General features: G+C 44.0%; 1 protein-coding gene across 1 annotated transcript in view; it reads left to right on the top strand.

Annotated features, from left to right (window-relative positions):
- LOC126108326 (G-protein coupled receptor Mth2-like) overlaps positions 1 to 27,463 on the top strand; it is a 137,855-nt gene that overhangs the window by 70,482 nt on the left and 39,910 nt on the right. The window contains exon 4 of the mRNA XM_049913579.1: positions 12,780 to 12,970. Coding sequence (XP_049769536.1) covers positions 12,780 to 12,970 — 191 coding nt within the window. The remainder of the gene's footprint in view (positions 1 to 12,779; positions 12,971 to 27,463) is intronic.

Here is a 27,463-nt window from a genome sequence, read left to right as displayed (position 1 = left end):
CTTATCTCACTAGGGGTAAGATAGATACTGCCTACAGGAAAATTAAATAGACCATTGGAGATAAGAGAACCACTTGTATGAATATCAAGAGCTCAGATGGAAACCCAGTTCTAAGCAAAGAAGGGAAAGCAGAAAGGTGGAAGGAGTATATAGAGGGTCTGTACAAGGGCGATGTACTTAAGGACAATATTATGGAAATGGAAGAGGATGTAGATGAAGATGAAATGGGAGATATGATACTGCGTGAAGAGTTTGACAGAGCACTGAAAGACCTAAGTCAAAACAAGGCCCCGGGAGTAGACAACGTTCCATTAGAACTACTGATAGCCTTGGGAGAGCCAGTCCTGACAACAATCTACCATCTGGTGAGCAAGATGTATGAGACAGGCGAAATTCCCTCAGGCTTCAAGAAGAAGATAATAATTCCAATCCCAAAGAAAGCAGGTGTTGACAGATGTGAAAATTACCGAACTATCAGTTTAATAAGTCACAGCTGCAAAATTCTAACGCGAATTCCTTACAGACGAATGGAAAACCTGGTAGAAGCCGACCTCGAGGAAGATCAGTTTGGATTCCGTAGAAATGTTGGAACAGGTGAGGCAGTACTGACCCTACGACTTATCTTAGAAAATAGATTAAGGAAAGGCAAACCTACGTTTCTATCATTTGTAGACTTGGAGAAAGCTTTTGACAATGTTGACTAGAATAATCTCTTTCAAATTCTGAAGGTGGCAGGCGTAAAATACAGGGAGCGAAAGGCTAGTTACAATTTGTACAGAAACCAGATGGCAGTTATAAGAGTCGAGGGACATGAAAGGGAGTGAGACAGGGTTGTAGCCTCTCCCCGATGCGTTTCAATGTGTATATTGAGCAAGCAGTAAAGGAAACGAAAGAAATGTTCGGAGTAGGTATTAAAATCCATGGAGAAGAAATAAAAACTTTGAGGTTCGCCGACGACATTGTAATCCTGTCAGAGACAGCGAAGGACTTGGAAGAACAGTTGAACGGAATGGACAGTGTCCTGAAAGGAGGATATAAGGTGAACATCAACGAAAGCAAAACGAGGATAATGGAATGTAGTCGATTTAAATCGGGTGATGTTGAGGGAATTAGATAAGGAAATGAGACACTTAAAGTAGTTAAGGAGTCTTGCTATTTGGGGAGCAAAATAACTGATGATGGTCGAAGTAGAGAGGATATAAAATGTAGACTGGCAATGGCAAGGAGAGCGTTTCTGAAGTAGAGGAATTTGTTAACATCGAGTATAGATATAAGTGTCAGGAAGTCGTTTCTGAAAGTATTTGTATGGAGTGTAGCCATTTATGGAAGTGAAACATGGACGATAAATAGTTTGGACAAGAAGAGAATAGAAGCTTTCGAAATGTGGTGCTACAGAAGAATGCTGAAGATTAAATGCGTAGATCACATAACTAATGAGGAGGTATTCAATAGGATTGGGGAGAGGAGGAGTTTGTGGCACAACTTAACCAGAAGAAGGGATCGGTTGGTAGAACATGTTCTGAGGCATCAAGGGATCACCAATTTGGTACTGGAGGGCAGCGTGGAGGGTAAAAATCGTAGAGGGAGACCAAGAGATGAATACACTAAGCAGATTCAGAAGGATGTAGGTTGCAGTAGGTACTGGGAGATGAAGCTTGCACGGGATAGAGTAGCATGGAGAGCTGCATCAAACCAGTCTTAGGACTGAAGATCACAGCAACAACATTAGTTGAAATACAGGGAGTTATTGTGGGAGACTCAGTTCAACCCTCAGGTCGTCACATAAAACACACTCAGTTAAAATATGTCGTACTGACAGCTGTGTACCGCATCTCTGACATACTGGGGGCTCGTCCCGACGTAAGACGAAACCATGTTTCAATGGGCAATGTCCCACTCCAAGCCGTGTAAAGGCCACTTCTTCAGACCGTCGCGAGCGGTGGGGGAGTGTTTCCGGTAGCATAACGTTTCCCCGGAGCCTGCAGCTGCTTTCTGTGCGATGCAGCTCTCGCACATTCACCCTCTTACTCTGTGTCACTTCTACTTGATTCTGTCACTTGACTTCCTTGATCGTCGGAAACGATGTTATCCATTGGGATTTGCCTTTTGTATACTTCCTCTCTAGAGACTATTCCCGGTTTTACACACTAAGGATTAAGAGACTGATGACCTCTTAGTTTGGTTTCTTTAACCCCATTCATCCATTCATTCATCCGTCCTGAGAACTGGGCACGCAGCGACAACATTGAGGGGTCACTATCGCAGTCGACATCCACTACGGGCCAACTGCAATGGCTGCCGCAGTGTGTTGTAGGACACAAAACTTTAGCACGGAACAGCATTTAATCACCTGTTCTCATTGCCGATAGTACCAGCATCCTCTTAGTGTTTCGTCGCACAAGATTCCGAATCAATAAGAGAAGTGCCTAAAGACTAGGACTAAAGACCAACTGTTAGCTCAGCAACCTGCCGTTCGTTATAGAGGTTAACTGATGAAAATAAGACACACTCTTTACTCTCCTCGACGCTTTAGAAGAAATAGGAACAAGTCAACTTCTTCAGAATCAGCTGCATCAATGATAATCTATCTTTGGAAAATTCTGTCTATCGATCTGACATAAAGTCCTAAGTTTTGGGTTTATGTTAAATCAGAGTAAAGAGATCGAAGCAATCTGCCCATAGCGGGCCGGTGTGGCCGTGAGGTTTCTAGGCGCTTCAGTCTGGAACCGCGCGACCGCTGCGGTCGCAGGTTCGAATCCTGCCTCGGGCATGGATGTGTGTGATGTCCTTAGGTTAGTAAGGTTTAAGTAGTTCTAAGTTCTAGGGGACTAATGACCACAGATGTTAAGTCTCATAGTGCTCAGAGCCATTTGAACCTTTTGAATCTACCCATTCCTGTGACACCATAATGGCATCCAAACAGAAGATGACAGAGACAAGGCCGGATACTAAATTCCTTTATCCAAAATTGTTTCACTGAGAAAGATCATACTAAGTTTGCTCCATTAAACTGTAGTAAGATCGTTAAAAATCACAGATATTGAAATAAGTGTCGTCTGGATAGAAAAGCAAAAGAAATCGAGCGACAAAGGAGAGGCGGGATCTGACGGGATACCTAAAGGATTCTACATAGGATACGCAAAATAACTTGCTCCAATGTTGGGTGCAATGTACCGCAGGTTGCTGATGGAGCAAAGCATTCTCAGTGACTGTAAAAAAAGCGCAGGTGATTCTTGTTTACGAGAAGTATCGTCCAACATAGGCCTATATAGCTGACTACAGCCTGTTGTAGAACTTTTGAAAATATTTGATGCCGGGCGGAGTGGCCGAGCGGTTCTGGGCGCTACAGCCGGGAACAGTGCGACCGCTACGGTCGCAGGTTCGAATCCTGCCTCGGGCATGTGTGTGTGTGTGTTGTCCTTAGGATAGTTAGGTTTAAGTAGTTCTAAGTTCTAGGGGACTGATGACCTCAGATGTGAAGTCCCATAGTGCTCAGAGCCATTTGAATCAAAATATTTCATGCTCACGTATTGACAGTTTTAGATATCTAATATCTGCCATGGGAAATATGGAGTCCGCAAACAACGGTCTTGTGAATCCCATCTCGCTATATTCGTCCAAGAGACCCAGAAGGTCTCCCCGGCTCCCACGTTGAAGGCGTGTTCGTTGGTTTCCACAAGCCGTTCTATGTAGGACCTCACTGTCGTCTATTGAATAAAATAGAAGCGTATGGAACATCAGACCATCTGTGCGACTGTACTGAAGACTGTCTAGCGAACAGAACACAGCATTTCATCTCAAAAGAGAGATATCTTCAGACGTAAGAGTAACTTCTGGAGTACCCGAAGGGTGAGTTATTGGACCACTACTTTCCACATTGTACATAAATGACGTAGTGGGTAACATCGGGAGTCCTATGAGGCTCTTGGACGATGATGCTGTTGTACACAGAGAAGTGAAAATGCTGGACAATTATAGCGAAATGCAGGAAGGCCTGAAGAGGACCGACGTTGGGTGCAGGCATTGGCAGTAGACCCTCAACATAAGGAAACGTAACGTTGCTCGCAAACAGGAAGAAGGACCCATTGTGTACGATTACACGATTGTATATAAGATACGAGGAGTGCTTTTAGAGTAAATATAGTTTCGAAATTCCGCCGCTGTAGCGCTGCCGTCGTTAATTGGCCCATACGACTGTCGGCATTTGGCGCAGGTGCACTGTCTACCTCACTGCGTACGCAAGCCACAGACGCCATTATAGAGTCATTCGGCGTGTTTACGTTTATGTCTGGGTATTTAAAATATCTCCTCCAATTGAGAATCCCGCCGACTGAAATACGCGCTGTTGTTCGTTTTCTTACTGAAAGCGGCTGAAATTCGTCAGATCAAAGTCTTAATCGCTCTTTCACCATAATTCTTGAAAAAACAAACAGAACAGTGCAGTACTCTGCACAAGCATCAGGACAGCTAGTTGTATGGCACAAACGTATGGAGTGAGATTTGGTTGAGAATTTCGCTTTTGTTTGTTTCTAAAATATAGCAGGATATGTTGGGTGGAAGATAGGCGACGCACTTCATTCAGAGATCAGTAGTTATTGAAATGCAGCCAATGCAAGATGGCAGATGCGTTGCGGGAGTGTACTCCAGTAGAGATGTGCGGCAATGTGCAATTTTTGTAGGCCGAGGGGCGGTCCCTAGAGGACGTTCATCGTGAAGTACATCCCGTATCAGGTGCAAACTGTCTTTCGTGGATAGTTGAGTTCAATTTAATACAGGATTTCAATAACGAAAGAGGAAAACAAAAATTATAATCCTGGTTGTTCTGTGCACGTTGTAAGGCGGCAAGAATTTTCAACCAAACATTTATTAATTATTTTAGACATATTTATATTAGATCACTGTTTATGATGCACAGCTGGATGATTAATCCTTTAATTGGCTTATATTGACTAGCACCATGTACCTGCAGTTCCTGTAGTATAGCATGTCTGGGAGTTAATTAAAGCTAAGCACTGACAGAAAGGGCGACATGGACCAGTTGTTCCTCAGAAGCCGCCATCGGCTAAAGAGTGGCTCGGAAGAGAGCTCTCGTGTTCCGCTAGGGTGGACATTTACTGCCCTGGGAGAGAGCAGAGTGAGGAGGCGGAGGTTTACAACGCTGGATGCTGCAGACCCCCCATAGTGCAGCAAGTGTGAGCAGGAGGTTGCACTCTGGTGAGACGAAAAAAAAATTCAGAATAGTGTATCTGGTGAAAGAGCATTGGGAGTGCGACAAGGCAAAAACACATGCTTTTAGTGCAAAAGAATGCGTGGTGTCACAAACGATGGTCACCAGCTAATCTCCGAGGAATCTTCTCGTGGAAAGTGCTGGGGAAAGCCTCATACCGAAAAGCAGAAATGCGTATTTGATTGGTGGAGTGCTAAGGATGTAGGACGGGAAATAGAAACTTCCAGAAAATCTTCTGGAGGTAGTATGAGTTTCAGGTGATTGGCTGGCAGATTCATGACCCCTGAAGAGCGAGGTAATATTTGTGTAACAGTCACTGGCATTCTTCACCTGAGTGCAAATGTAGACACTGTGTGTCCAAGAGGGAGCAGGGATATGGCGTGGAGAGGCACTTCTCTGCGGTGATTGACCTACAGTCTTCTCTGGCAAGACCCAACAGCTGAGAATCTGACAGGTTTTGAGAAGGGATGCTTCAACACAAGGAGCACGTGAAGTCGTTTCTCTGTGAACAGAATTCTTTTTCTTTTCCTCGAGTGACGATTCTTTTGCTCTCTGTGGCGTCTGACAGACACTGAACTGCTTCTTTATTGAAGAATACTTGAGTCGAATTTCTGTTCTTGGCTAGTGAGCAAACAGAAATCTTGACTCCTGTTTTATCTTGTACCGAGGTAATTTCAGCCCTAGGAGTTTGCGGACAGGATATTGCATCCACGGCATAGGCAGAATTGCAGGTACATCACGTACATCACTTGCACAGCGGCCAAAACGCTAAGAAAGGATTATTGGTTCAGTAGAACTGCTGTTCATACTTCAATAGGTAATATACGTATCCGGTTCGGCGGCTATGGAAACACTCGCTGTATGTGTGATGAGTTCCATTTGCTTGTCCACTGAGTTTTTTTCTGAAAGTGTCATTTAAGGTGTAGGTCTTTTGTCTCTCACCGCTAATTAGTATCAGTCACCTTTGCGTCCATCTAATAGAAGAGACGTGCAGTCTAAAGAAAGTCAAATGTATGTTGTGCCAACCACTAAATTACTCGCTCATTTAGGGCACTTCATATTTATACAATTTTTTGAGAATAAATCATTTTTGGTATTAAAGATGTGTTTCGTTTTAGTAGCATCCCGATCGGAATGATTGGTTTGATGTGGTAAACTGAAATTAAGTAAAACGACAAGACGATACTTGGTTTTATGAAAGTCGCTAGGTGTAGGACGTCAATGAAAGAGTAATTTTAATCATTTGCAGGCTATCATTTGTAAGGCAACCACACATACACGCGCTGTATGTTACAGACACGCGCTGTATATAGAGAGTTACCATTGATGCTACATTGTAATATGAGGAAGAACTAAAATAACGTCTGAAGTTCATCGTGTGACTATTGATGGCGTATCACGTGCACTAGGCTGTTCCCCCGGAAGTGCCTACATCGTCATTCGAACGCAGTTTATTGTAGCACGGTTTGTGCACGTTGCGTTCCCTACTGGTTGAATACAGAGTACAAATGAACCAAAATGGACCTTCTAATGTAGCACATGATTCTAAAGGTCATGATTCCTTAACTGGTATCTAGACAGGGGACAATTCATGAATTCGCCACAAACAGACTGAGTAATAGCGGTCTTCCGTGGAATGGAAGTACGACACCTACCCAAAAAATACGCTCAAAATGTCTCCGTTGGCGCGCAAGGTTATGGTGACTGTGTTTCGGTATACAGAGGGTGCGATATTGCTAAAAGTCCAGCCTCATGATGATACAGAGAGTGCAGCATCTTTGTGCTCTGTTGCGTGGGAAATGTGTTCTGCGCCGCAAATGACGTGGATGCTTGACAGGTCATGTGGTCTTCCAGACTACAATACCTAGTTACACATACACACACTGTCAAACAAAGGTGTTATTTCAGACATTTCTTTAGTAGCTTCACCGTAAGGTCCGTGACTCACAGGTAGCCCACCGTGATTCTTAGCAGTTTCGGCCACTTAAAAGCCATCTGTGTGACGATGAGACAAGAGGTTGGACGTTTTCACATTCACATCTTTCAACACTTAATTTCTTTCTTAAATCGCAGATACTCTTCAAAGATATATTCCGTACCGATTTCTGTAAGGATAGTTGTTTTTGACACATTCATTAATATGGAAGAAGGATACACTTTGAGGTACCAGCGTGCGGGAGCCAATGACAAACAAGCGCCGCACGTGGCCTGGGAGAGTTCAGGTTCTCTGAACTCAAGCGCGAGTCTTACAGGGAGAGTAGAGATGGGCTCAGCGACGTGAGGTGCACAGATGTGACAAGATGCTTCGTAGCCCCGTAGGATTTAAAAACAACTGTAGTTTGCTCTTGTGTCGCAGATAACGTCTTAATAATGAGTGCTTAATTTTTGGTTCGAATCACAATATTTTCAGAACTCCAGTGTGTGTTTTCTGTGTTAAAATGTAAATCTCGTGGCTTTGTATGGTGCAGGAGTTTCGAAGCAAGGTACAGAATAGGGTTTTCATTAACCCATCCGAATATTAAGGCACTTATTATTATTTTTTTCAATATTTCTTGAAGTATATAGACTTTCGTTGTGCAGATATTTCATGTATAGTAGGTGTTTGTACCACGTACTACATACATGTAAGTTGTATAGTCATTTGGGCTTAACGATGCGATACCTTAAAGGCAATTACATATTTTTCTATTCAGTCTACAGAATCACTTGTAATCCTTTAAGATTATTTTCGAATACTCGCCTTTACGGTAGAGTTGCGCATTACTGAGGGAATATCTTAACACCGAATAGAAAGATAGAAATTTCGATGAATTATCTTAAGATCAATATAGAGCAGTTTAGAAACTATGGTGAGGAATTTGCCCGTCCTTTTCTCTGCATGATTTTACAGAACTGTAGATAAATGGTCTACTTCGGTTGTTGAAGGTGCTGGAAGTTAGTCATTTACACATGTGTGGTTGCTTTACGAACTGTAAACAACTGTGTTAAAAGCATAGTTGTTTACACATTACTCATGTGAATTCGTGTTGATCACAGCCTAACAAGCTTATCGCAAATCAGTTAACTATTTACTTATATCCATTAGAAATACGTTGCGCAAAGTAAGTTGATCCTTCGTCATGTTTCCTTACTGGTGCAGTCAGATGGCATTATTATATGAATTAATGGGTCTAAAATTCGTACACGAAAGGGCATTTCAATAAAGTGCGTATTTCAGGATACATATTTAACATTTATCCGAATTTAATAAAATGACACGAGGTTTACAAGGCCACTAGTTGGGTGAGACAGCTGCCGTAAGAATTACTTGCTGTGGCCCTTAAAGGCCTCGTTAAACAACAAGATTTTAAATTTACAGGGTGGTGTATTTTGAAAAGTGTAATAAATTTCAGTTCTGAACTCAAGCCAGTAACGTCGCAACCTCTCAGAAAGGTCGCAGTTCGTACTAACAGACGGGAAGTCATGGAGTAAAGCAGAAGTGATATCTGGCGTTCCCCAGGAATAAGCCCTCTGCTGATCCTAATCTACAGGGCTATTAAAAATGATTGAAGCTATTTCATAAATTCACTGTAGCTCCATTCATTGACATATGGTCACGACACACTACAGATACGTATAAAAACTCATGAAGTTTTGTTCGGGTGAAGCCGCACTTCAGGTTTCTGCCGCCAGAGCGCTAGAGAGCGCAGTGAGACGAAATGGCGACAGGAGCCGAGAAAGCGTATGTCGTGCTTGAAATGCACTCACATCAGTCAGTCATAACAGTGCAACGACACTTCAGGACGAAGTTCAACAAAGATCCACCAACTGCTAACTCCATTCGGCGATGGTATGCGCAGTTTAAAGCTTCTGGATGCCTCTGTAAGGGGAAATCAACGGGTCGGCCTGCAGTGAGCGAAGAAACGGTTGAACACGTGTATCTGGACATGCTGGAAAATTGGCTCATGCCACAACTGGAGACCGACAGCGCCGACTTCATCTTTCAACAGGATGGTGCTCCACCGCACTTCCATCATGATGTTCGGCATTTCTTAAACAGGAGATTGCAAAACCGATGGATCGGTCGTGGTGGAGATCATGATCAGCAATTCATGTCATGGCCTCCACGCTCTCCCGACTTAACCCCATGCGATTTCTTTCTGTGGGGTTATGTGAAAGATTCAGTGTTTAAACCTCCTCTACCAAGAAACGTGCCAGAACTGCGAGCTCGCATCAACGATGCTTTCGAACTCATTGATGGGGACATGCTGCACCGAGAGTGGGAGGAACTTGATTATCGGCTTGATGTCTGCCGAATCACTAAAGGGGCACATATCGAACATTTGTGAATGCCTAAAAAAACTTTTTGAGTTTTTGTATGTGTGTGCAAAGCATTGTGAAAATATCTCAAATAATAAAGTTATTGTAGAGCTGTGAAATCGCTTCAATCATTTGTAATAACCCTGTACATAAACGATTTAGGAGACAATTTGAGGAACCCTCTTAGATTTTTTGCAGATGTTGCTGTCATTTACCGTCTCGTTAAGTCATCAGAAGTCAAATCAATTGCAAAATTACCTAGGCACGATATCTGTATGGTGCCCCAAAGTGGCAACATAATGTAAATAAACAATTTGAAGTCATACAAATGAGTACGAAAAGAAATCTGTTAAAGTTCGGTTACACGGTAAATCACACTAACTCTTAAAGGCTGTCAATTCAACTGAATACCTGGGAATTACAGTTCCTAACGACTTAAATTGTAACGCACACACAGAAAATGTGAGAAAGGCAAAACAAAGACTGCATTTTATTAGCAGAATAATTAGAATTGCAATAAGTCTATTGCTCTCTGTCCTCTGTTAGAGTACTGCTGCGCGGTGTGTGAACCTTACCAGACAGGGCTGACTGAGAACATAGCGAGTTGCGGTGGTAAACATTAAAACAAAGATGTTATTCGTTACGACGAGATCTTTAGGCGAAATGTCAGTCCCAAACTTTCCTACGAAAATACCTTATTGGCGTCAGCAGGCAGTCAGAAATGATGATCGTAGTAAAATAAGAGAAATCGGAGCTCGTATGGAAAGATTTACGTGTTCATTTTTCCCCACGCTCTGTTAGAGAGTAGAATGATAGAAAACTAGTCTGCAGGTGGGTCGATGAACCATCTGTCAGGCACTTAATTGTGAAGTAGAGTAATCATGTAGATGTAAGCGTAAGAGGGGCGTTCAATAAGCAATACAACACTTTTTTTTCTGAAAACTGGTTGGTTTTATTCAGTATTCCAATACACCATATTACTCCCCCTCCTTTGGCTAAAAAACCCTATTTTTGAGCATAATCTCTGTTCAATGCGACGGCATTACACCACCTTGCTGGGAGGGCTCGTATGACTGTGTGGTAGCACTCTACTGCTGAACGTCAGAGCCGACGTCTTGCTGCAGCAGAAACTTCCCCATCATCCATGCACTGCTTCACACGGAGTGAATCCTGAATTGGGCCAACTAGATGGAAGTTGGAAGGTGAGAGATTCGGGCTGTAGGGTGGATTAGGAAGAACATTGCAATGCAGTTTTGATAGCTGCTCTCGGTTGCGCAAACTTGGGTGAGGCCTCGCGTTGTCATGTAGAAGGAGAACGTGGTTTGCATTTTTGTGGCGACGAACACATTCTTCAGTTTCCTGGGGATCGCATAGCTGTGTGCGGCCGGCCGGCACGCGGGAAATCGGACAGGTTTGTGCGACCTAGTTGTGATGACGACAGACGCTTCGTCCAACGACTCACCGTGCTTTTGTTCACTGCCAGGAATCCGTACACATTCTGCAAGGGTGTATGAGTATCTGCGATTCTCTGTATTTTTTTTTTTTTTTGTTTTCGCCTAAAGGAAATCAATGACAGCTCCGCGAATCTCTTGCCCAACGTAATGTCCCGAGCGACTGGAAAAAAGCGCAGGTGACGCTTTTATTTAAGAAGGGTAGAAGGACGGATCCTCAAAATGACAGACCAATATCCTTAATATTGGTTTGTTGCAGGATTCTCGAACATATTCTCAGTTCGAATATAATGAATTTCCGTGAGACAGGGAAGTTGCTGTCCGTGCATCAGCACGGCATTAGAAAGCATCGCTCCTGTGAAACGCAACTCGCCCTCTTTTCACATGATATCTTGCGAACCATGGATGAAGGGAGTCAGACGGATGCCATATTCCTTGACTTCCGGAAAGCGTTTGACTCGGTGCCCCAATGCAGACTCCTAACTAAGGTACGAGCATATGCGATTCGTTCCCAAATATGTGAGTGGCTCGAAGACTTCTTAAGTAATAGAACCCAGTACGTTGTGCTCGATGGTGAGTGTTCATCGGAGGTGAGGGTATCATCTGGAGTGCCCTAGGGAAGTGTGGTAGGTCCGCTGTTGTTTTCTATCCACATAAACGATCTTTTGGATAGGGTGGATAGCAATTTGCGGCTGTTTGCTGATGATGCTGTGGTGTACGGGAAGGTGTCGTCGTTGAGTGACTGTAGGAGGATACAATATGCCTTGGACAGGATTTATGATTGGTGTAAAGAATGGCGCTAACTCTAAATATAGATAAATGTAAATTAATGCAGATGAATAGGAAAAAGAATCCTGTAATCTTTGAATACTCCATTTGTAGTGTAGCATTTGACACAGTCACGTCGATTAAGTATTTGGGCGTAACACTGCGGAGCGATATGAAGTGGGACAAGCATCTAATGGCAGTTGTGGGAAGGCGGATAGTCGTCTTCGGTTCATTGGTAGAATTTTGGGAAGATGTAGTTCATCTGTAAAGGAGACCGCTTATAAAACACTAATACGACCTATTCTTGAGTACTTCTCGAGCGTTTGGGATCCCTATGAGGTGGGATTGAGGGAGGACATAGAAGCAATTCAGAGGCGGGCTGCTGGACTTGTTACTGGTAGGTTTGATCATCACGCGAGTGTTACGGAAATGCTTCAGGGACTCGGATGGGAGTCTCTGGAGGAAAGGAGGCGTTCTTTTCGTGAATCGCTACTGAGGAAATTTAGAGAACCAGCGCTTGAGACTGACTGCAGTACAATTTTACTACCGCCAACTTACATTTCGCGCAAAGACTACAAAGATGAGATAAGAGAGATTAGGGCTCGTACAGAGGCATATAGGCAGTAATTTTTCCCTCGTTGTGTTTGGGAGTGGAACAGGAAGAGAAGATGCTAGTTGAGGTACGAGGTACCCTCTGCGACGCACCGTATGGTGGATTGCGGAGTATGTATGTAGATGGAAGGCATTTCCGTCAGAGACGCTATTTTGAAAGCTATGTGTAGTGCCGCCATCTGTCGGAACCTCATTAAACTATTGGGGCTGAAGAGGGAGTATTCGACGATGTCCTACAATAAGTTCCGCATTTTTTCAGCTGAAATTCAAGGAGATAAAAACATGTTGCACTAGTTATTGAACGCCCCTAGTATTTGGGAACCCCACTGGGGACTTGTGCATTGGTTCACCGTCGCCTTAGCTGTGCTGTCACAGCCTGCGTGTACGCGCCTACCTGCCAGCTGCGTGTTGTGTGTTGACAGGAGCGTGACGGGGCGCCACCCGTACCCCGAGGAGCGGTCGCGGCAGTGGCGCGCGTGGGCGGGCTACTCGGTGTTCGCGTGGCTGGCGCCCGCGCTCTGCCTCGTCGTGACGCTGCTGGCGGACATCCAGCCCAGCGTGCCGCCCTCCTTCGTCAGGCCCAGCCTCGGAACGGCCAGCTGCTGGTTCGGCAGTGAGTCACTCCACATCTCTCACTCACTGGTCAAAACGATTAGGGTTCGTGACATATATATTGAAGTGACGGATGAAAATTCGTAACAAGGCTGGGATTCGAACCAGGGTCCACCGTTTACTAGGTATGCGCTAACCACTGCTTCACCCTGGCACAGTGCCTTGGCATAGCTGCGTGGTGCTATTCCAGTACAGTTGGTGAGCCTCTCGAGTGCTGTTAGATTTTAGAATGAACTCCAAGTGGGATGAGGCGTGAATGGGTATTTGAACTCAGGAGGTACTGGTGCTAGGGTAGTCTATGCAGCTGTGCAAAGTCACTGTGGCAGAGTGGCGCAGTGGACAGGGAATCTGCCTAGTGAGCAGGAGACCCAGGTTCAAATCCTGACTTTGCTTCAGATTTCCATTCGTCACTTCAGTCTACATACACATGGTGGTTCACCTAAATCTTGCACCGCAAATATTGCGAAAACGGAAACTGCTATTGGTATGTGGTTCTCACAGAATGGATTGGTAGTCGCCGGCCGGGGTGGCCGAGCGGTTCTAGGAGCTACAGTCTGGAACCACGCGACCGCTACGGTCGCAGGTTCGAATCCTGCCTCGGGCATGGATGTGTGTGATGTCCTTAGGTTAGTTACGTTCAAGTGGTTCTAAGTTCTAGGTGACTGATGACCTCAGAAGTTAAGTCCCATAGTGCTCAGAGCCACTTGAACCATTTTTGATTGGTAGTCAGCGACTCGTATTGTTAGCCAATAAACAAGTTGTAATGATACTTTTTTGTGCAGACATACACTTTCTTAAATGGAACAATGCCTGTTGACATTAAGAAATTGAAATTAGGGAAAATTAGAACTTCAGTGGTGTTTGTGCATGATTCTAGTGCGAGTCGCTTACGAGATATCGTATTTTGAAAAGTTTCCACATCGACGCTAGTTTATGCGATTCAACCTGCCTAGTTACTAGGCACGATGCTGTTATGTTTGCTTACAGTGTGCTTGTGTGTTGCTTGAATGCATCGCGACGTGCTAGTCAGTTAGTGTGTGACAGTGCAAGTTGTAGGTTGTGGCTGGGCGATGGGATTTACCAAAGCAGAAAAAGCTGACATTTTCGTGGTGTGTAGAGAACGAGGGAAGAAGGCAATTAGTCATTTTACGGCGTATTAGACGTCAACCATCTCAGCAGTTACTTATCAACTTCTTCAACCAGTTACGTGGAAGAGGTAGCGTAACACCTACACAACGTAACAGGAGGAAACAAGTGACGACGGAAGAGGGGGAAATTAATGTTCTTGCTGCTGCTGTTGTAGTTAACCCGCAGGTGTTCTCCAGCGCAATCGTACGAGGAAGCAGCATGGGCCAGGCACGTGTCCAAGGTATTCTCCATCGACACGCACTGTTGGTCTGTTGGCGATCCCCTTGGCTTCGTCAGGTGGAGCTTCAGCGTCTTTGGATTGTAAACATGTTATGTGGGATAGTGAACCATCAGCTGTTAGGCTCGTTATTGATTGATGGGACACTGAACGCGCACAGCTATCGCAGCCTCCTAACAGACCATCTTCCACGTTTGCTGACTAGGTGGAGCCTTTGGTACCAACATGATAGCAGCCCAGCCTATAATACATGAAGTACTACAGTGTCTTCACGAATTGCTTCCAAATCGTTGAATTGGACACAGAGGACCCATTCGCAGGACTTGAAGCTGCCGGCACGGTAACTCAGCGTGTTGGGTCAGAGGGTTAGCTACCCTCTGTAATAAAAAAAACTGAGTTAATGGATCAAAGACGAACTGAAACGGGTGTCTTGCAACGCCCGCCCCGAGCAGATGTAACGAACAAAATTAGATTAAAAAAAAAAGTTGCCTGTAAACCTTTTTCTGTGGGGAAAGCTGAAAGACGCTGTCTACAAGGACGCACCCATGTTATGCAACGACGTATTATTATAGCCTTCCCGGACACCTCCGCTGAAATGCTAGCAATTGCACAGCGGTCGTTCCACACCAGGAAGCATGTATTGCCGCTACCGGTGGTCATTTTGCACAGACTTTGGAATGGTCAAATGTCTCGTTACTGGTCATAATCCACATAACTACTACAGGCATTTGTGTTGATCTCTAGTGTGTGCTACCACAGGTATTGTACGTACAAGTGTCAGTGTGGGAACTCTACAATATATCTTATACACGACTACCACTAGAATCCTACAGCAAACACACCTGACGTTCTCATTCACCCTACTTTTAGTCTGTTCATGTCAATAGCCATTGTCACTTTTAATAAATTGTATGTTTGCAAAATATAGTTTCTAAATATTATTACAATCTGTTTTTTGGCTAAGAATATAAGCGCCTGGCGGACAATCCATTCTGTTAAAACTGCACATCAATATATATAGTGTGTTATAGATATTTGAGACCTGAAAAGATCGCTGCTGGAACCATACAGTTTCAATTAAATTGGCTTCATTCGAAACAACATGACAGTTTATCTGGAGGATATTGGGCATGGACAGATATTACTACAAGGTGACACGAGTCAGAGATGAGGGCATGGGGTATGGGTGCTTTAGTATTTTACAGTCCAAATATCGGTTGGTGGAGAGAAGCCTTAACGGCACTAGTCGGCATCCTCGGATCACACCCATGCGAAATGCCAACATCAGACGAACTGGGTTCGACCACTAGCAAGCCGTGTTGTGACGGGGCAGCCTGTGCGTCACCTATAGGCCTGCAAGGTGTCAACACCTATCTGCTGTAAGATTAAGGCTGAGAACTGAGGTGTCCTATGGTAGGGACACCTCTACTAGACTCAGCTATTAGGGGAACTTTCGGAGAAGGAAAATCCTAAGGAACCAACACTCATGTTAAATAGTTGTATATTTTCTGTCCTTCAGTTGTTGTTGTAGTCTTCAGTCCTAAGACTGGTTTGATGCAGCTCTCCATGCTACTCTATCCTGTGCAAGCTTCTTCATCTCCCAGTACTTACTGCAGCCTACATCCTTCTGAATCTGCTTAGTGTATTCAACTCTTGGTCTCCCTCTACGATTTTTACCCTCCACGCTGCCCTCCAGTACTAAATTGGTGATCCCCTGATGCCTCAGAACATGTCCTACCAACCGATCCCTTCTTTTTGTCAGTTTGTGACACAAACTCCTCCCCAGTTCTGTTCAATACCTCCTCATTAATTATGTGATCTACCCATCTAATCTTCAGCATTCTTCTGTAGCACCACATTTCGAAAGCTTCTATTCCCTTCTTTTCCAATCTATTTACGGTCCACGTTTCACTTCCATACATAGCTACACTCCATACAAATACTTTCAGAAACGACTTCCTGAGACTTATATCTATACTCGATGTAAACAAATTTCTCTTCTTCAGAAACGCTTTCCTTGCCATTGCCAGTCTACATTTTATATACTCTCTACTTCAAACATCATAAGTTATTTTGCTCCCCAAATAGCAAAACTCCTTTACTACTTTAAGTACGTCATTTCCTAATCTAATTCCCTCAGCATCATCCGACTTAATTCGACTACATTCCATTATCCTCGTTTTGCTTTTGTTGTGTTCATCTTATATCCTCCTTTCAAGACACTGTCCACTCCTTTCAACTCCTCTTCCAAGTCCTTTGCTGTCTCTGACAGAATTACAATGTCATCGGCGAACTTCAAAGTTTTTATTTCTTCTCCATGGATGTTAATACCTACTCCGAATTTTTCTTTTGTTTCCTTTACTACTTGCTCTATATACAGATTGAATAACATCGGGGATAGGCTACAACCCTGTCTCACTCCCTTCCCAACCACTGCTTCCCTTTCATGCCCCTCGGCTCTTATAACTGCCATCTGGTTTCTGTACAAATTGTAAATAGCCTTTAGCTCCCTGTATTTTACCCCTGCCACCTTCAGAATTTGAAAGAGAGTATTCCAGTCAACACTCTCAAAAGCTTTCTCCAAGTCTACAAATGCTAGGAATGTAGGTTTGCCTTTACTTAATCTGTCTTCTAAGATAAGTCGTAAGGTCAGTATTGCCTCACGTGTTCCAATATTTCTAAGGAATCCAAACTGATCTTCCCCTAGGTCGGCTTCTACTAGTTTTTCCATTCGTCTGTAAGGAATTCGCGTTAGTATTTTGCAGCTGTGACTTATTAAACTGATAGTTCGGCAATTTTCACATCTGTCAACACCTGCTTTCTTTGGGGTTGGAATTATTATATTCTTCTTGAAGTCTGAGGGTATTTCATCTGTCACATACATCTTGCTCACCAGATAGTAGAGTTTTGTCAGGACTGGCTCTCCCAAGGCTGTCAGTAGTTCTAATGGAATGTTGTCTACTCCCAGGGCCTTTCAGTGCTCTGTCAAACTCTTCATGCAGTATTGTATCTCCCATTTCATCTTCATCTACATCCTCCTCCATTTCCATAATATTGTCCTCAAGTACAGCGCCCTTGTATAGACCCTCTATATACTCCTTCCACCTTTCTGCTTTCTCTTCTTTGCTTAGAACTGGGTTTCCATCTGAGCTCTTGATATTCATACAAGTGGTTTTCTTTTCTCCAAAGATCTCTTTAATTTTCCTGTACGCAGTATTTACCTTACCCCTAGTGAGATAAGCCTCTACGTCCTTACATTTGTCCTCTAACCTATTGTCCTTCAGTAACTACACAAAAAGTGCGTAGGTGGTGGAGAGGGACTCCACAAAATTCAAGGCCTACGAGAGTTGCAGCGCTACCAGCGTTAACTGCGGAGATGTGAGGAACGAAAATGAAAAGCTCTACGTCCTTGATCGGAGATGGACGGTCATCGACTTGGAGTTCATGTGACTGACGCCAGGTGAACTCATTGTTCGAAAAACATTAGGATTTTGTGGGATAGGGTCTGTTCTCAACTTACCCACCTACGAGGGGCATTCCGTAATTAATGCATCACATTTTATTTTTCTTGGGCAACTTCGGCTGAAAAAAATGCAGAATTTGTTTTTCGCACATTTTGTAATATTCTCACTTCAGCCCTTATAGTTTCGTGAAGTTGTGACTGGTAGCAGCACTATACGTAGCCTTCAAAATGGCGTCAGTAACAAAGGTGTGTTCCAAGCAGAGAGCTGTCACTTTCTTTTGATGGAAAACCAAAGAATCGCAGATATTCATAGGCTCTTACAGAGTGTCTACGGAGACCTTGCGCTGAACAAAAGCACGTGGAGTCATTGGGTGAGGAGGCTATTATCAAAACTTCATTGATCTGTTCTTCGTCATTCACTGTGCAGCTTGAGTTTCGCATCTTTCGACTTCTATCTGGTTGGGCCAACGAAGCATGCACTCCACGAGAAGCAGTACGTGGCTGATGTGGAGGTTTCTGCTGCAGCAAGACGTTGCCTCCGACGTCTAGCAGTAGAGTGCTACCATACAGTCATACAAGCCCTCCCAGCAAAGTGGTGTAATGCCGCCGCATTGAACGGACATTGTGTTGAACAATAGGAACAGTGGGGAATAAATAGTTCATTGGAATCTCGAGTAAAACCAACCTGCTTTCAGAAAGGACTGTGCTCACTACTTACTGAACGCCCCTTGTAGATGGGGCATTCAGCCAACTTCGCTTAACAGATTTCCGAGATCATCGCGGAACCATCCGAAGTGTGGTCGTCTCGCTTCGTGTCTGGTCGCATCGAAGTATTCCTTGTAATTATTTGTAAAAAAAATAATTATCGCCTTTAAAAGGTTTGGTGGAGGCTGAGTGTTTCCTTCTGCCCGAAGGTCTTTGCTCAGCGTTCCGAAGCACAGGAGACTGCTGAGCTAAGAATTCGTACTAGTACGAGTTAGCAACCACGTGTTCATAGTGAACCTGATGCACACAAACACACCACTGGAATCTTAGACGCGACCATCAGAGGTCCATCGGTGAAGCGTATACGTTGAACACAGCATGGGCGAAATGGACAGGGCTTGGTCCATTTGGTGGTGAATTCTCACTAGATGTGTCGGCCATGACACGTCCTGCTTTTTGCGCTTCTGACGAAAAGTGGAAGATGATGGCTGCTGCTGTCCGCCCCGATAGCTGAGTGGTCAGCGCGACCGATTGCCGTCCTACAGGTTCGATGCCCGGCTGGGTCGGAGATTTTCTCCGCTCAGGGACTGGGTGTTGTGCTGTCTTCATCATCATTTAATCCCCATCCGGCGCGCAGGTCGCGCAATGTGGCGTCGAATGTAATGAGACCTGCACCAAGGCAACTGGTTCTCCCCCGCAAGGGGCCTCCCGGCCAATGACGCCAAACGCTCATTTCCATTTGCATGGCTGCTGCTGTCTGATCGGGATATGAAAGTACAAGCGGCAGTTAAATGAAAAAGAGATAGATGGAAAAAGTAAGTAAATTGTTTATTATTTCAAAAGTAATCGCCACTAACTGTCAGTACATTCATCGCACTGTGAGAGAAGGCGGTCAATGCCTTCCCGGAAAAATGTTTGCCGTCGCCTACGGAGCCATGATTGCACCCAGGCTTGCACCTCTTTGTCTGGAGAAAATCGACGGCCACGACTGCCCTTCTTCAGGACTCCAGACATCTGTGAGGGCCCACTTGTTGCCTAGGTTGTTTAGAGTACGCTGCAGAAGTTTCGCTGGGAAGCTCGAGCCCGTACACAGCCTGTATACAGTACCAGTTTCTCTCAGTGCGATTTCGGTATTTTTCGAGCCCTGAAGAGACATTCGTGACTGTCAATTTAATTCGGACGAAGAGGTGCAGGGTTCCGTAGACAAACACAGACATTTTTCCATGAAGGCACTGGCCGTCTTATCTCACATCGGAATAAATGTATTAACAGTCATGTCGTTCACTTTTGAAACAGTAAACAGTTTACAAACTTTTTTTTCCGTTTGTCTCGATTTCATTTGACTGCCTCTTACAGCTAAGACTGTTTCGCCGATTATTGAAGTGTTCCAGTTGTGTCAAAATACCATTTCACACACTGAACAATATATGCGACAGTTATGTGGCACGCACGTCATTGCTGTCCAGTAGATTACACTGCATACAAGGATCTAAACTCTGTGTTCAGTACAACAGCGGAATGAGGTCTGATTTACGCCCGATTGTCATAACTGTTATGACCAGTGTAACTTCCATGCAAGTTTAGAAAAATACCTTCATATAACAACTGGATCCTTTTTTGTAAATGGCGAAACCCGGGCTTCACAGCAGTCGTGCGTGAATTGAGTCTGTAATAAATAAAAACGTTAAGAGTTAGACGACGATTTATCTTTCGAGCTCTTAACTATCAGAGCGCGGCGAGTGATAGGGACCATGGGTGGGAGCGTGGGAGTGAGGGGCAGGGGCGTAAGCAGTGCTCTCTCCTCCACGTGGAATGACGTCACCTTCTCTTTGCAGTGTTAGAAAATTCTTTGTTTAAGATCTACAGGTGTGATACGTATTACAGTGAATGTGTATCAGACTGCGATAAGTTTAATCTTCATAAGGCAACGTTAAGCACGTGCAACGAATAAACACAATCCGACAAACCTTATGTTTGGCACGTCATGTAGTACAAAGTGAATCATGCTAATACGTGCGAAAATAGCTTTCAGACAAACATCTGACACAGTTTCAGAACAATGCAGATACCAAAACGCAAAATTTAAATGCAGAAGTTTTTCATCAATATGCATAAAAACGTTAGCAATCCTACGGTATCTTTCATAACCTGAGAGGTTTTCTGCACATTATACTATTGGAGATGCACAGTTGTTGAGAAAAATTTTGGTAGAGATAAGCCTTTGTTAATCCTGGAATGCCACAAATATTTATGTATAAAATTACGCGTTTCAGATTACAGTGGAACCTTGCTTAACACAGGCCGCTGTGGCCTAGCGGTTCTAGGCGCTTCAGTCCGGAACCGCGCTGCTGCTACGGTCGCATGATCGAATCCTGCCTCGGGCATGGATGTGTGTGATGTCCTTAGGTTAGTTAGGTTTAAGTAGTTCAAAGTCTAGGGGACTGATGACCTCAGATGTTAAGTCCCATGGTGCTTAGAGCCATTTGAACCTTGCTTAGCGAGCACCTCCCATAAAGGGCAATTCGCATAACGGGCAAAACAAATTGTAACAAAATGACTCGCTTAACGAGCGATGTTTCGCATAATGAGTGACAACGATTTAGTGTGATGTCACCAACCGTTCGCACGCGGCAGGGGAAACGTTCAACAATATGAACACCTCTCATAGTCGACAGCGGCATACGAACAATGTCATTAGAACGTACTGCAGTCTGGGTTTGGCACTTTTTCTGCTGCCATCTTAGTGCAGCTTGTGATCACACATTTTTTTCTAAACTTGTGTTCACACATTGTTTTCCCACGTGCAAGTTCTAGTAATCTTCGTAGAAATGTCGCCGAAGATAAAGCCGCAAGAGAAAGAAAATGACCATAAAAATGAAAAGTAAAATCACAGAAAACGAGAACGTGGTGTGAGCGTTGACAATTTAGCACACACATACAATCGGTCTTCATCAACTATTTGCACTATCCTCAAGAACAAGGACAAGATTAACAAGGTAAATGCTTCAAAGGGAGTGACAAGAGTATCGAAACAACGATTTCGTATTCTGGACGATGTCGACAGGTTGCTCCTTACATGGACAAATGAAAAGCAATTGCAAGGCGACACTATTAACGAGAACATCATTTGTGAGAAGGCGTGAATGATCCTCACCGACCTCGCTAAGAAGACGCCAGGTTCTTCAGCGGCCGAATAAGTATTTAAGGGAAGCCGTGGGTGGTTCGAGAAGTGTAAGTGAATAACCGGCGTCCACAGCGTTGTCAGACACGGCGAAGCATCCAGCTCCGACACAAAGGCAGCAGAGAACTTCATCAGCAATTTCAAGATGCTCGTAGATTCTGTGTGTTATCTGCCTAAACAGGTTTCGAATTCTGACGAGACGGGCCTATTCTGGAAAAAGATGCCGTAGCGTATCTTTACAACAACAGAGGAGAATGCATTGCCCAGTAACAAAGCAACGAAAGGCCGTCTCACACTGCTATTCTGTACCAATGCAAGCGGCGATTTGAAAATTAAACTGCTGCTTGCTTACCACTCGGAAAAACGACGAGCCTTCAAGAAGTGTAAAGTCCAGAAGAGCAGGTTAAATGTGATGTGTAAGTCCAACAACAGCGCTTGGGTGACAAGTGATCTTTTTTGTGATTGGCTCAATGAAGTGTTTGGTCTTTCAGTGAAAAAATATTTGCTTGAGATGAATCTGCCACTCCATGTCTTGCTTGTCATGGACAATGCTGCTATTCATTCCCCAGGCCTGCAAGAACACCTTCTTGAAGAATTTCAATTCATCAAGAACCATTTTCTGCCTCCCAATACCGCTCTGTTACTTTAGCCTATGGACCAGCAGATTATTTCTAACTTTAAGGTTCAAATGGCTCTGAGCACTATGGGACTTAACTTCTGAGGTCATCAGTCCCCTAGAACTTAGAACTACTTAAACCTAACTAACCTAAGGATATCACGCACATCCATGCCCGAGGCAGGATTCGAACCTGCGACCGTAGCGGTCGCGCGGTTCCAGACTGTAGCGCCTAGAACCGCTCGGCCACTCCTAACTTTAAGGAACTCTACACTAAAACACTCTTCGAGTATTACTTTGTGTTGACTGAAGCTACCAATCTCACTCTCAGAGCACTTTAGAGATGACTTCAACATCATTGCCTGCGTCAAGATGATCGAAAAGGCGTGGGAATAGGTTACCAAGAGAACTCTCACTTCTGCTTGGAAGAAGCTTAGAGTGCATTGTCGAATGTGCAGTACCTGTGCGGCCCGCAGTCAACGAGATTGTGTCTTTGGCCAAGAGCATAGGGCTAGAAGTGGATAACAATGATATCGATGAGCTTGTGGAAGATCACAGCCAAGAAATGACCAAGGAAGAGCTTATGGAGTTGCAGTGTGTTTCACAACGGGAAGTTGTGGAGGGGAGTTCTTCAGACGACGAGGAGGATGCGGTAACAGAAAAGCAGCAATCTTCTGACGCTATAAGAGAAATGCTGAAAACATGGGAATCTGTTGCATCGTACACTGAAAATCATCACCCCAATAAAGAGGTGGATATGTGCTCTGCACAATTATTTGAGGATAATGCTGTGTCGCATTTTCGTCAAGTGTTGAAGCGTCGGCAGTGACAAATGACTATAGACAGCTCCCTATTAAAAAGAATTAGTTATGTATCATGAAACATAAAATTCATAATACTGTACGTATAATTCTCTTTGAATAAGATAAAACTTTTGGTACTTTCTCTGCATAGATTGCTTTATCGTATTTTATTAATTTATATGGGATAAATTTTTTCGCTTTACAAGGTTCCACTGTAAGTGATTTTTTATAGGTTTACAGCTGTAATTAGACGGTTATGCCATGAAGTCTACGCAGTAAGTCAGTCAATATGGCCATTACTAATACATAGATTTTTGTACTAAAGGCAGGGCTAATCTTACTGATAGTGAAGACGACCAGCTGTTGCTGTGTCAGAAAGACTTAGCGGTAATAGAACATTTAATGTAAACTGTACAAAAGATACCTTACTTACTTCCTGTTTGTATCAATAAGCAACGCATGAGAACATTATCCTTCTAGTCAGTTACCAATAGAAACCACATCCCCATGCATGGTAACCCTGGTATCTTTTTCTATTAGAGAGATCTGTGACAGGAACCGTAAACTAGTAGCTGTGTTATCTTGACGTCACATCCAGGTAACTGGAATGTACTACTGCTGTCCAATTTCAGAAAGTTCGAAGAGGCTTTCAAAAATGGTTCAAATGGCTCTGAGCACTATGCGGCTTAACTTCTGAGGTCATTAGTCGCATATAACTTAGAACTAATTAAACCTAACTAACCTAAGGACATCAGACACATCCATGCCCGAGGCAGGATTCGAACCTGCGACCGTAGCGGTCGGTCGGCTCCAGACTGTAGCGCCTAGAACCGCACGGCCACTCCGGCCGGCTAAGAGGCTTTAACCTATGCTTGGATATGAATAGTCGCGTAATGGCGGTACCTCAGTTAGTGACCCCATAAATGACGTCATAGGGTTTCCCCAGCCGGCACATGAGTCTCTGCCTCTCCCCTTCCCTCTCCTCCCCCTTCCCCACCTGCCCTATTGGCGGGAATTTCGAATTTTGGTGGGAATTTCGACTTTTGCTGGGAATTTCGACTTTTGCTGGGAATTTCAAATTTTGGCGGGAAATTCAAACATGCTCGGAATTTCTTTGTCCCAAGACTTTGCTGAAGCCCCACTCATCCCCACACCCAGGAGTTGGCGTGAAATTCAAAATAGCTGGGACTCAAAACCCAGTCCGTTTGGGTGGAAAGCCCAGGGCACTCCCCTACACAAGGAAGCAGTCCAGCTGCAGGAGAGGTACTTAAGGTAAATGTACGCTATTTATTTTGCGCGGGAAACTGAAGCAAATATCGGTCTTAATTTCGCAATTAACGATAAGGATTGAGCCTAATTACACATCTGTTTGCATAGCGCTACACAAGGAGCGCCTAAAATAGCAATACAGCTCAAAAATTGACGATATCATACAACTGGTGTCATCCCACTGAGGAAAAAAATTCACAATACTCATTAGAACCAGTGGCAGACGTACTCAAGCTCAACATAGGGTGATCCCTTCGCCTACAAGTCGAAATAAATCTCTCTGTTCCACTTGTGAACTGGCGGTAAATTATTTGGCAGGAAATGTGCTCATCTGACGAGATGTTGGTGCGGAACAGAGAAGAGTTTAGTAAGTGCGTTTTCTGCAGCGTGTAGCTCAGCACTATGCCTATCGCTGTTTGGCGTCTGAGTTCGCTACAGACGACTCCCACTGCATTGCTCGACAAACACCATGCGGTCATGGGGCTTGAAATACTCATAAATAGTGCTCTCCTTATTTCTCAACAACTTCATTCTATTTCACTGCCCCCTCGAGGTCGCCTTGGTATAGATGCTGAGCAACTTGTACACTGATGCATAGTAAGAAGGGATAGGGCAGCAAACCGTCACAGAAGTCTATGAAGGCCAATACAGCCTACCACAACTGATGGAAAATGCTTCACTGTTCTAATTACTCATAGAAACTGTCATTAAAAAAAACCAGCACTCATATACAATGGGTCATAAAGCGCTGATGTACTGGGAATTGAGAAAAATCATTGTAATGACACAACTACCGTAAAACCAACCCCAGAAGTTCACGCCAGGCAGCAGATGCCTGTGTGTCCACCTCATTGTGCGGTCATGGACTAAATATCTTAGAGTCCATCTTACCTTCCCTCCTACCACCTCTCATCCCTCAGTCTCCTCACTATAGGTAGGAATACAGGCCACTTCTATTCTGTTGCTGATGGTAGACAAAGACATCCATCTGGTGATATACTGTCTCCTGTCTGTGGACATCAGTCACAGATGGACAAAGGACTCGAGAGCAGGACACTTCTGCAAGCTGTTAAACATATTCCTCACAAACATGCCTCCCCCCCCCCCCCCCCCTGGAACAACAACGAAATTCCAGAGAACTCTCCAGAATGCTTTTTCTAACATCTGCTGGTGGCCGCACAGGAAGTTGTGGCTGCACAGCCTACCACCACGCATCCTGTCCCAGCAAGCAGTCTTCGGCCAGCTGCGGTCGGAGCAGCCAGCAGCCTCCCGGTGACGCACATGGCCGGGGGTGGTCAGTGGGCCACACAACACAGCTAGATAGATGAAGGCTATCCCGAACATGTGTTATTTGTCTAAAAGTGAAGCTGCGGCAGCACGGCAGCCACAACCGATTGCTTCCAAGGGCCCCCACTTCTGAGAGTGAAGACATTTCAGTGCAACAGTTAGAAATCAGGCACAGGTGGATGGTTGGGCTATTCTATACCGTCTGACTAATGTGGTGTTATATCTCGTACATAAGAACAATAGACATTGAGGACTGTCTCCCTCCATCCAAAGCACATCTAGCACACAAAATAGTGGAACTGGGATCATCATGTGCCATCATCGCAGATCTTTAAGAGTATACAAGGAGGTGTGATAGGCGCAGCAGGGTGCCTTCGTTTGTTATTACTGGAGAATCTAGAAAATATTGTTACGATATATTGCATATATTGCATCTAAGATGTTATGCTCACTAGCAGGAGGAATTTAAATGAGCTTACAGAACCGTTTGGCAAAGTTTTTCCCTATTTACAGGGCTGTAGCACTGTCAAAAATGACGTACAAGTCGAAATCGAGACTTCGCGATTGGAAATATGCTTGCAGAATGTCTATGTGTATGTGTGTATTGCGGTTCAAATTCATAACTTGCTAACTGTTCGTCTATAAATTATGTTGCTAAGGAGACACACTCTGAAGGTAGGGAGAAGGGAAACACTTATGGTCCAGGATGCAGTTGACACTTCGTCAACTAACAAATGACTTATTACTAGCGTAAAAAATACCCAAAATCTACAGTTTGTAGATGTTCTGACAGGGTTGTGGTAACATATCAGAGTTTTAAGGTAAAAGCAGAATTAGCGAAGCTCATCTGGTAAGCAATAAGCGAATATACTTGTGGGTAAAATATCCGAGAAGCACCAGAAATAAGCTCTGTACACAAGTAAACTCCCTGGTGCAGATCCCTACACAACTGAGTGGAAGTCAAATGAACATGTGAACTACTTCCAAACTTTGAATTTCCATCAAGTGCATCACTACACGAGTCCGCAGACAAGCTCCCTGACGTATCATAGCAGTACGCAGAACTGTTTCCAGACTTCGAGTTTCCAATGTATCCGTCATTTTCATCACTCGATGAGCCTCATCTAGGAGTGAAGCGAGTGTTACCATATTTTTCATGATCGTGCTATCCAAAACGCATGCATGTAGATCATTGGGAAGAGGGGAATTCTTAAGATTTTTGTAGGATGGAGTAAAAGACACGCAAATATCCTCGTGTAAAATCGAATAACGCATGGGTATGTCAGCAATATGAGCATATGCATATGGAAAACTACAGAAAAAATATGAAAAATTACATAAAATCGGTAAAATCGAGGAAAACCTGGCGTAATTACTTCAGTTTGATGGGAAACGCGTAAAATTGAGGGGAATACGATGAAATATGTAAAATCGCGAAAACCTAGGAAAATTACGTCAACTGACTGTGAATACATAAAATTAGAGAAAAAATACCATGAAATTCGGGGAATTGAGGTGGGTTTGGTGTAACCGGACACTAAAGACCATGAAAAGCTTAATAATTATGCTCTGTCTGCATTCAGTTTCAACCCTCCCTGTCCCCTTGTAAACTACGTGGGTTTTCGTAACACATACTTCAACAAAGGCGATGTAAGTATTACACAGAAGCGCTCTGTTAAAGCAGGTGAAACATACGTATCTCAATCCAGGACAATATCCTCAGACATGCAGTCAAATATAGATATTACCGAACTAGGGCTGATTCTCACAAGCAATGTTATTCCATATCTATTAAGGATATGAA

This window comes from Schistocerca cancellata, chromosome 1 (assembly GCF_023864275.1).
Source record: "Schistocerca cancellata isolate TAMUIC-IGC-003103 chromosome 1, iqSchCanc2.1, whole genome shotgun sequence".
NCBI classification, from domain to species: Eukaryota; Metazoa; Arthropoda; class Insecta; order Orthoptera; family Acrididae; genus Schistocerca; species Schistocerca cancellata.
This window is presented reverse-complemented; position numbering and strand designations above follow the sequence as displayed.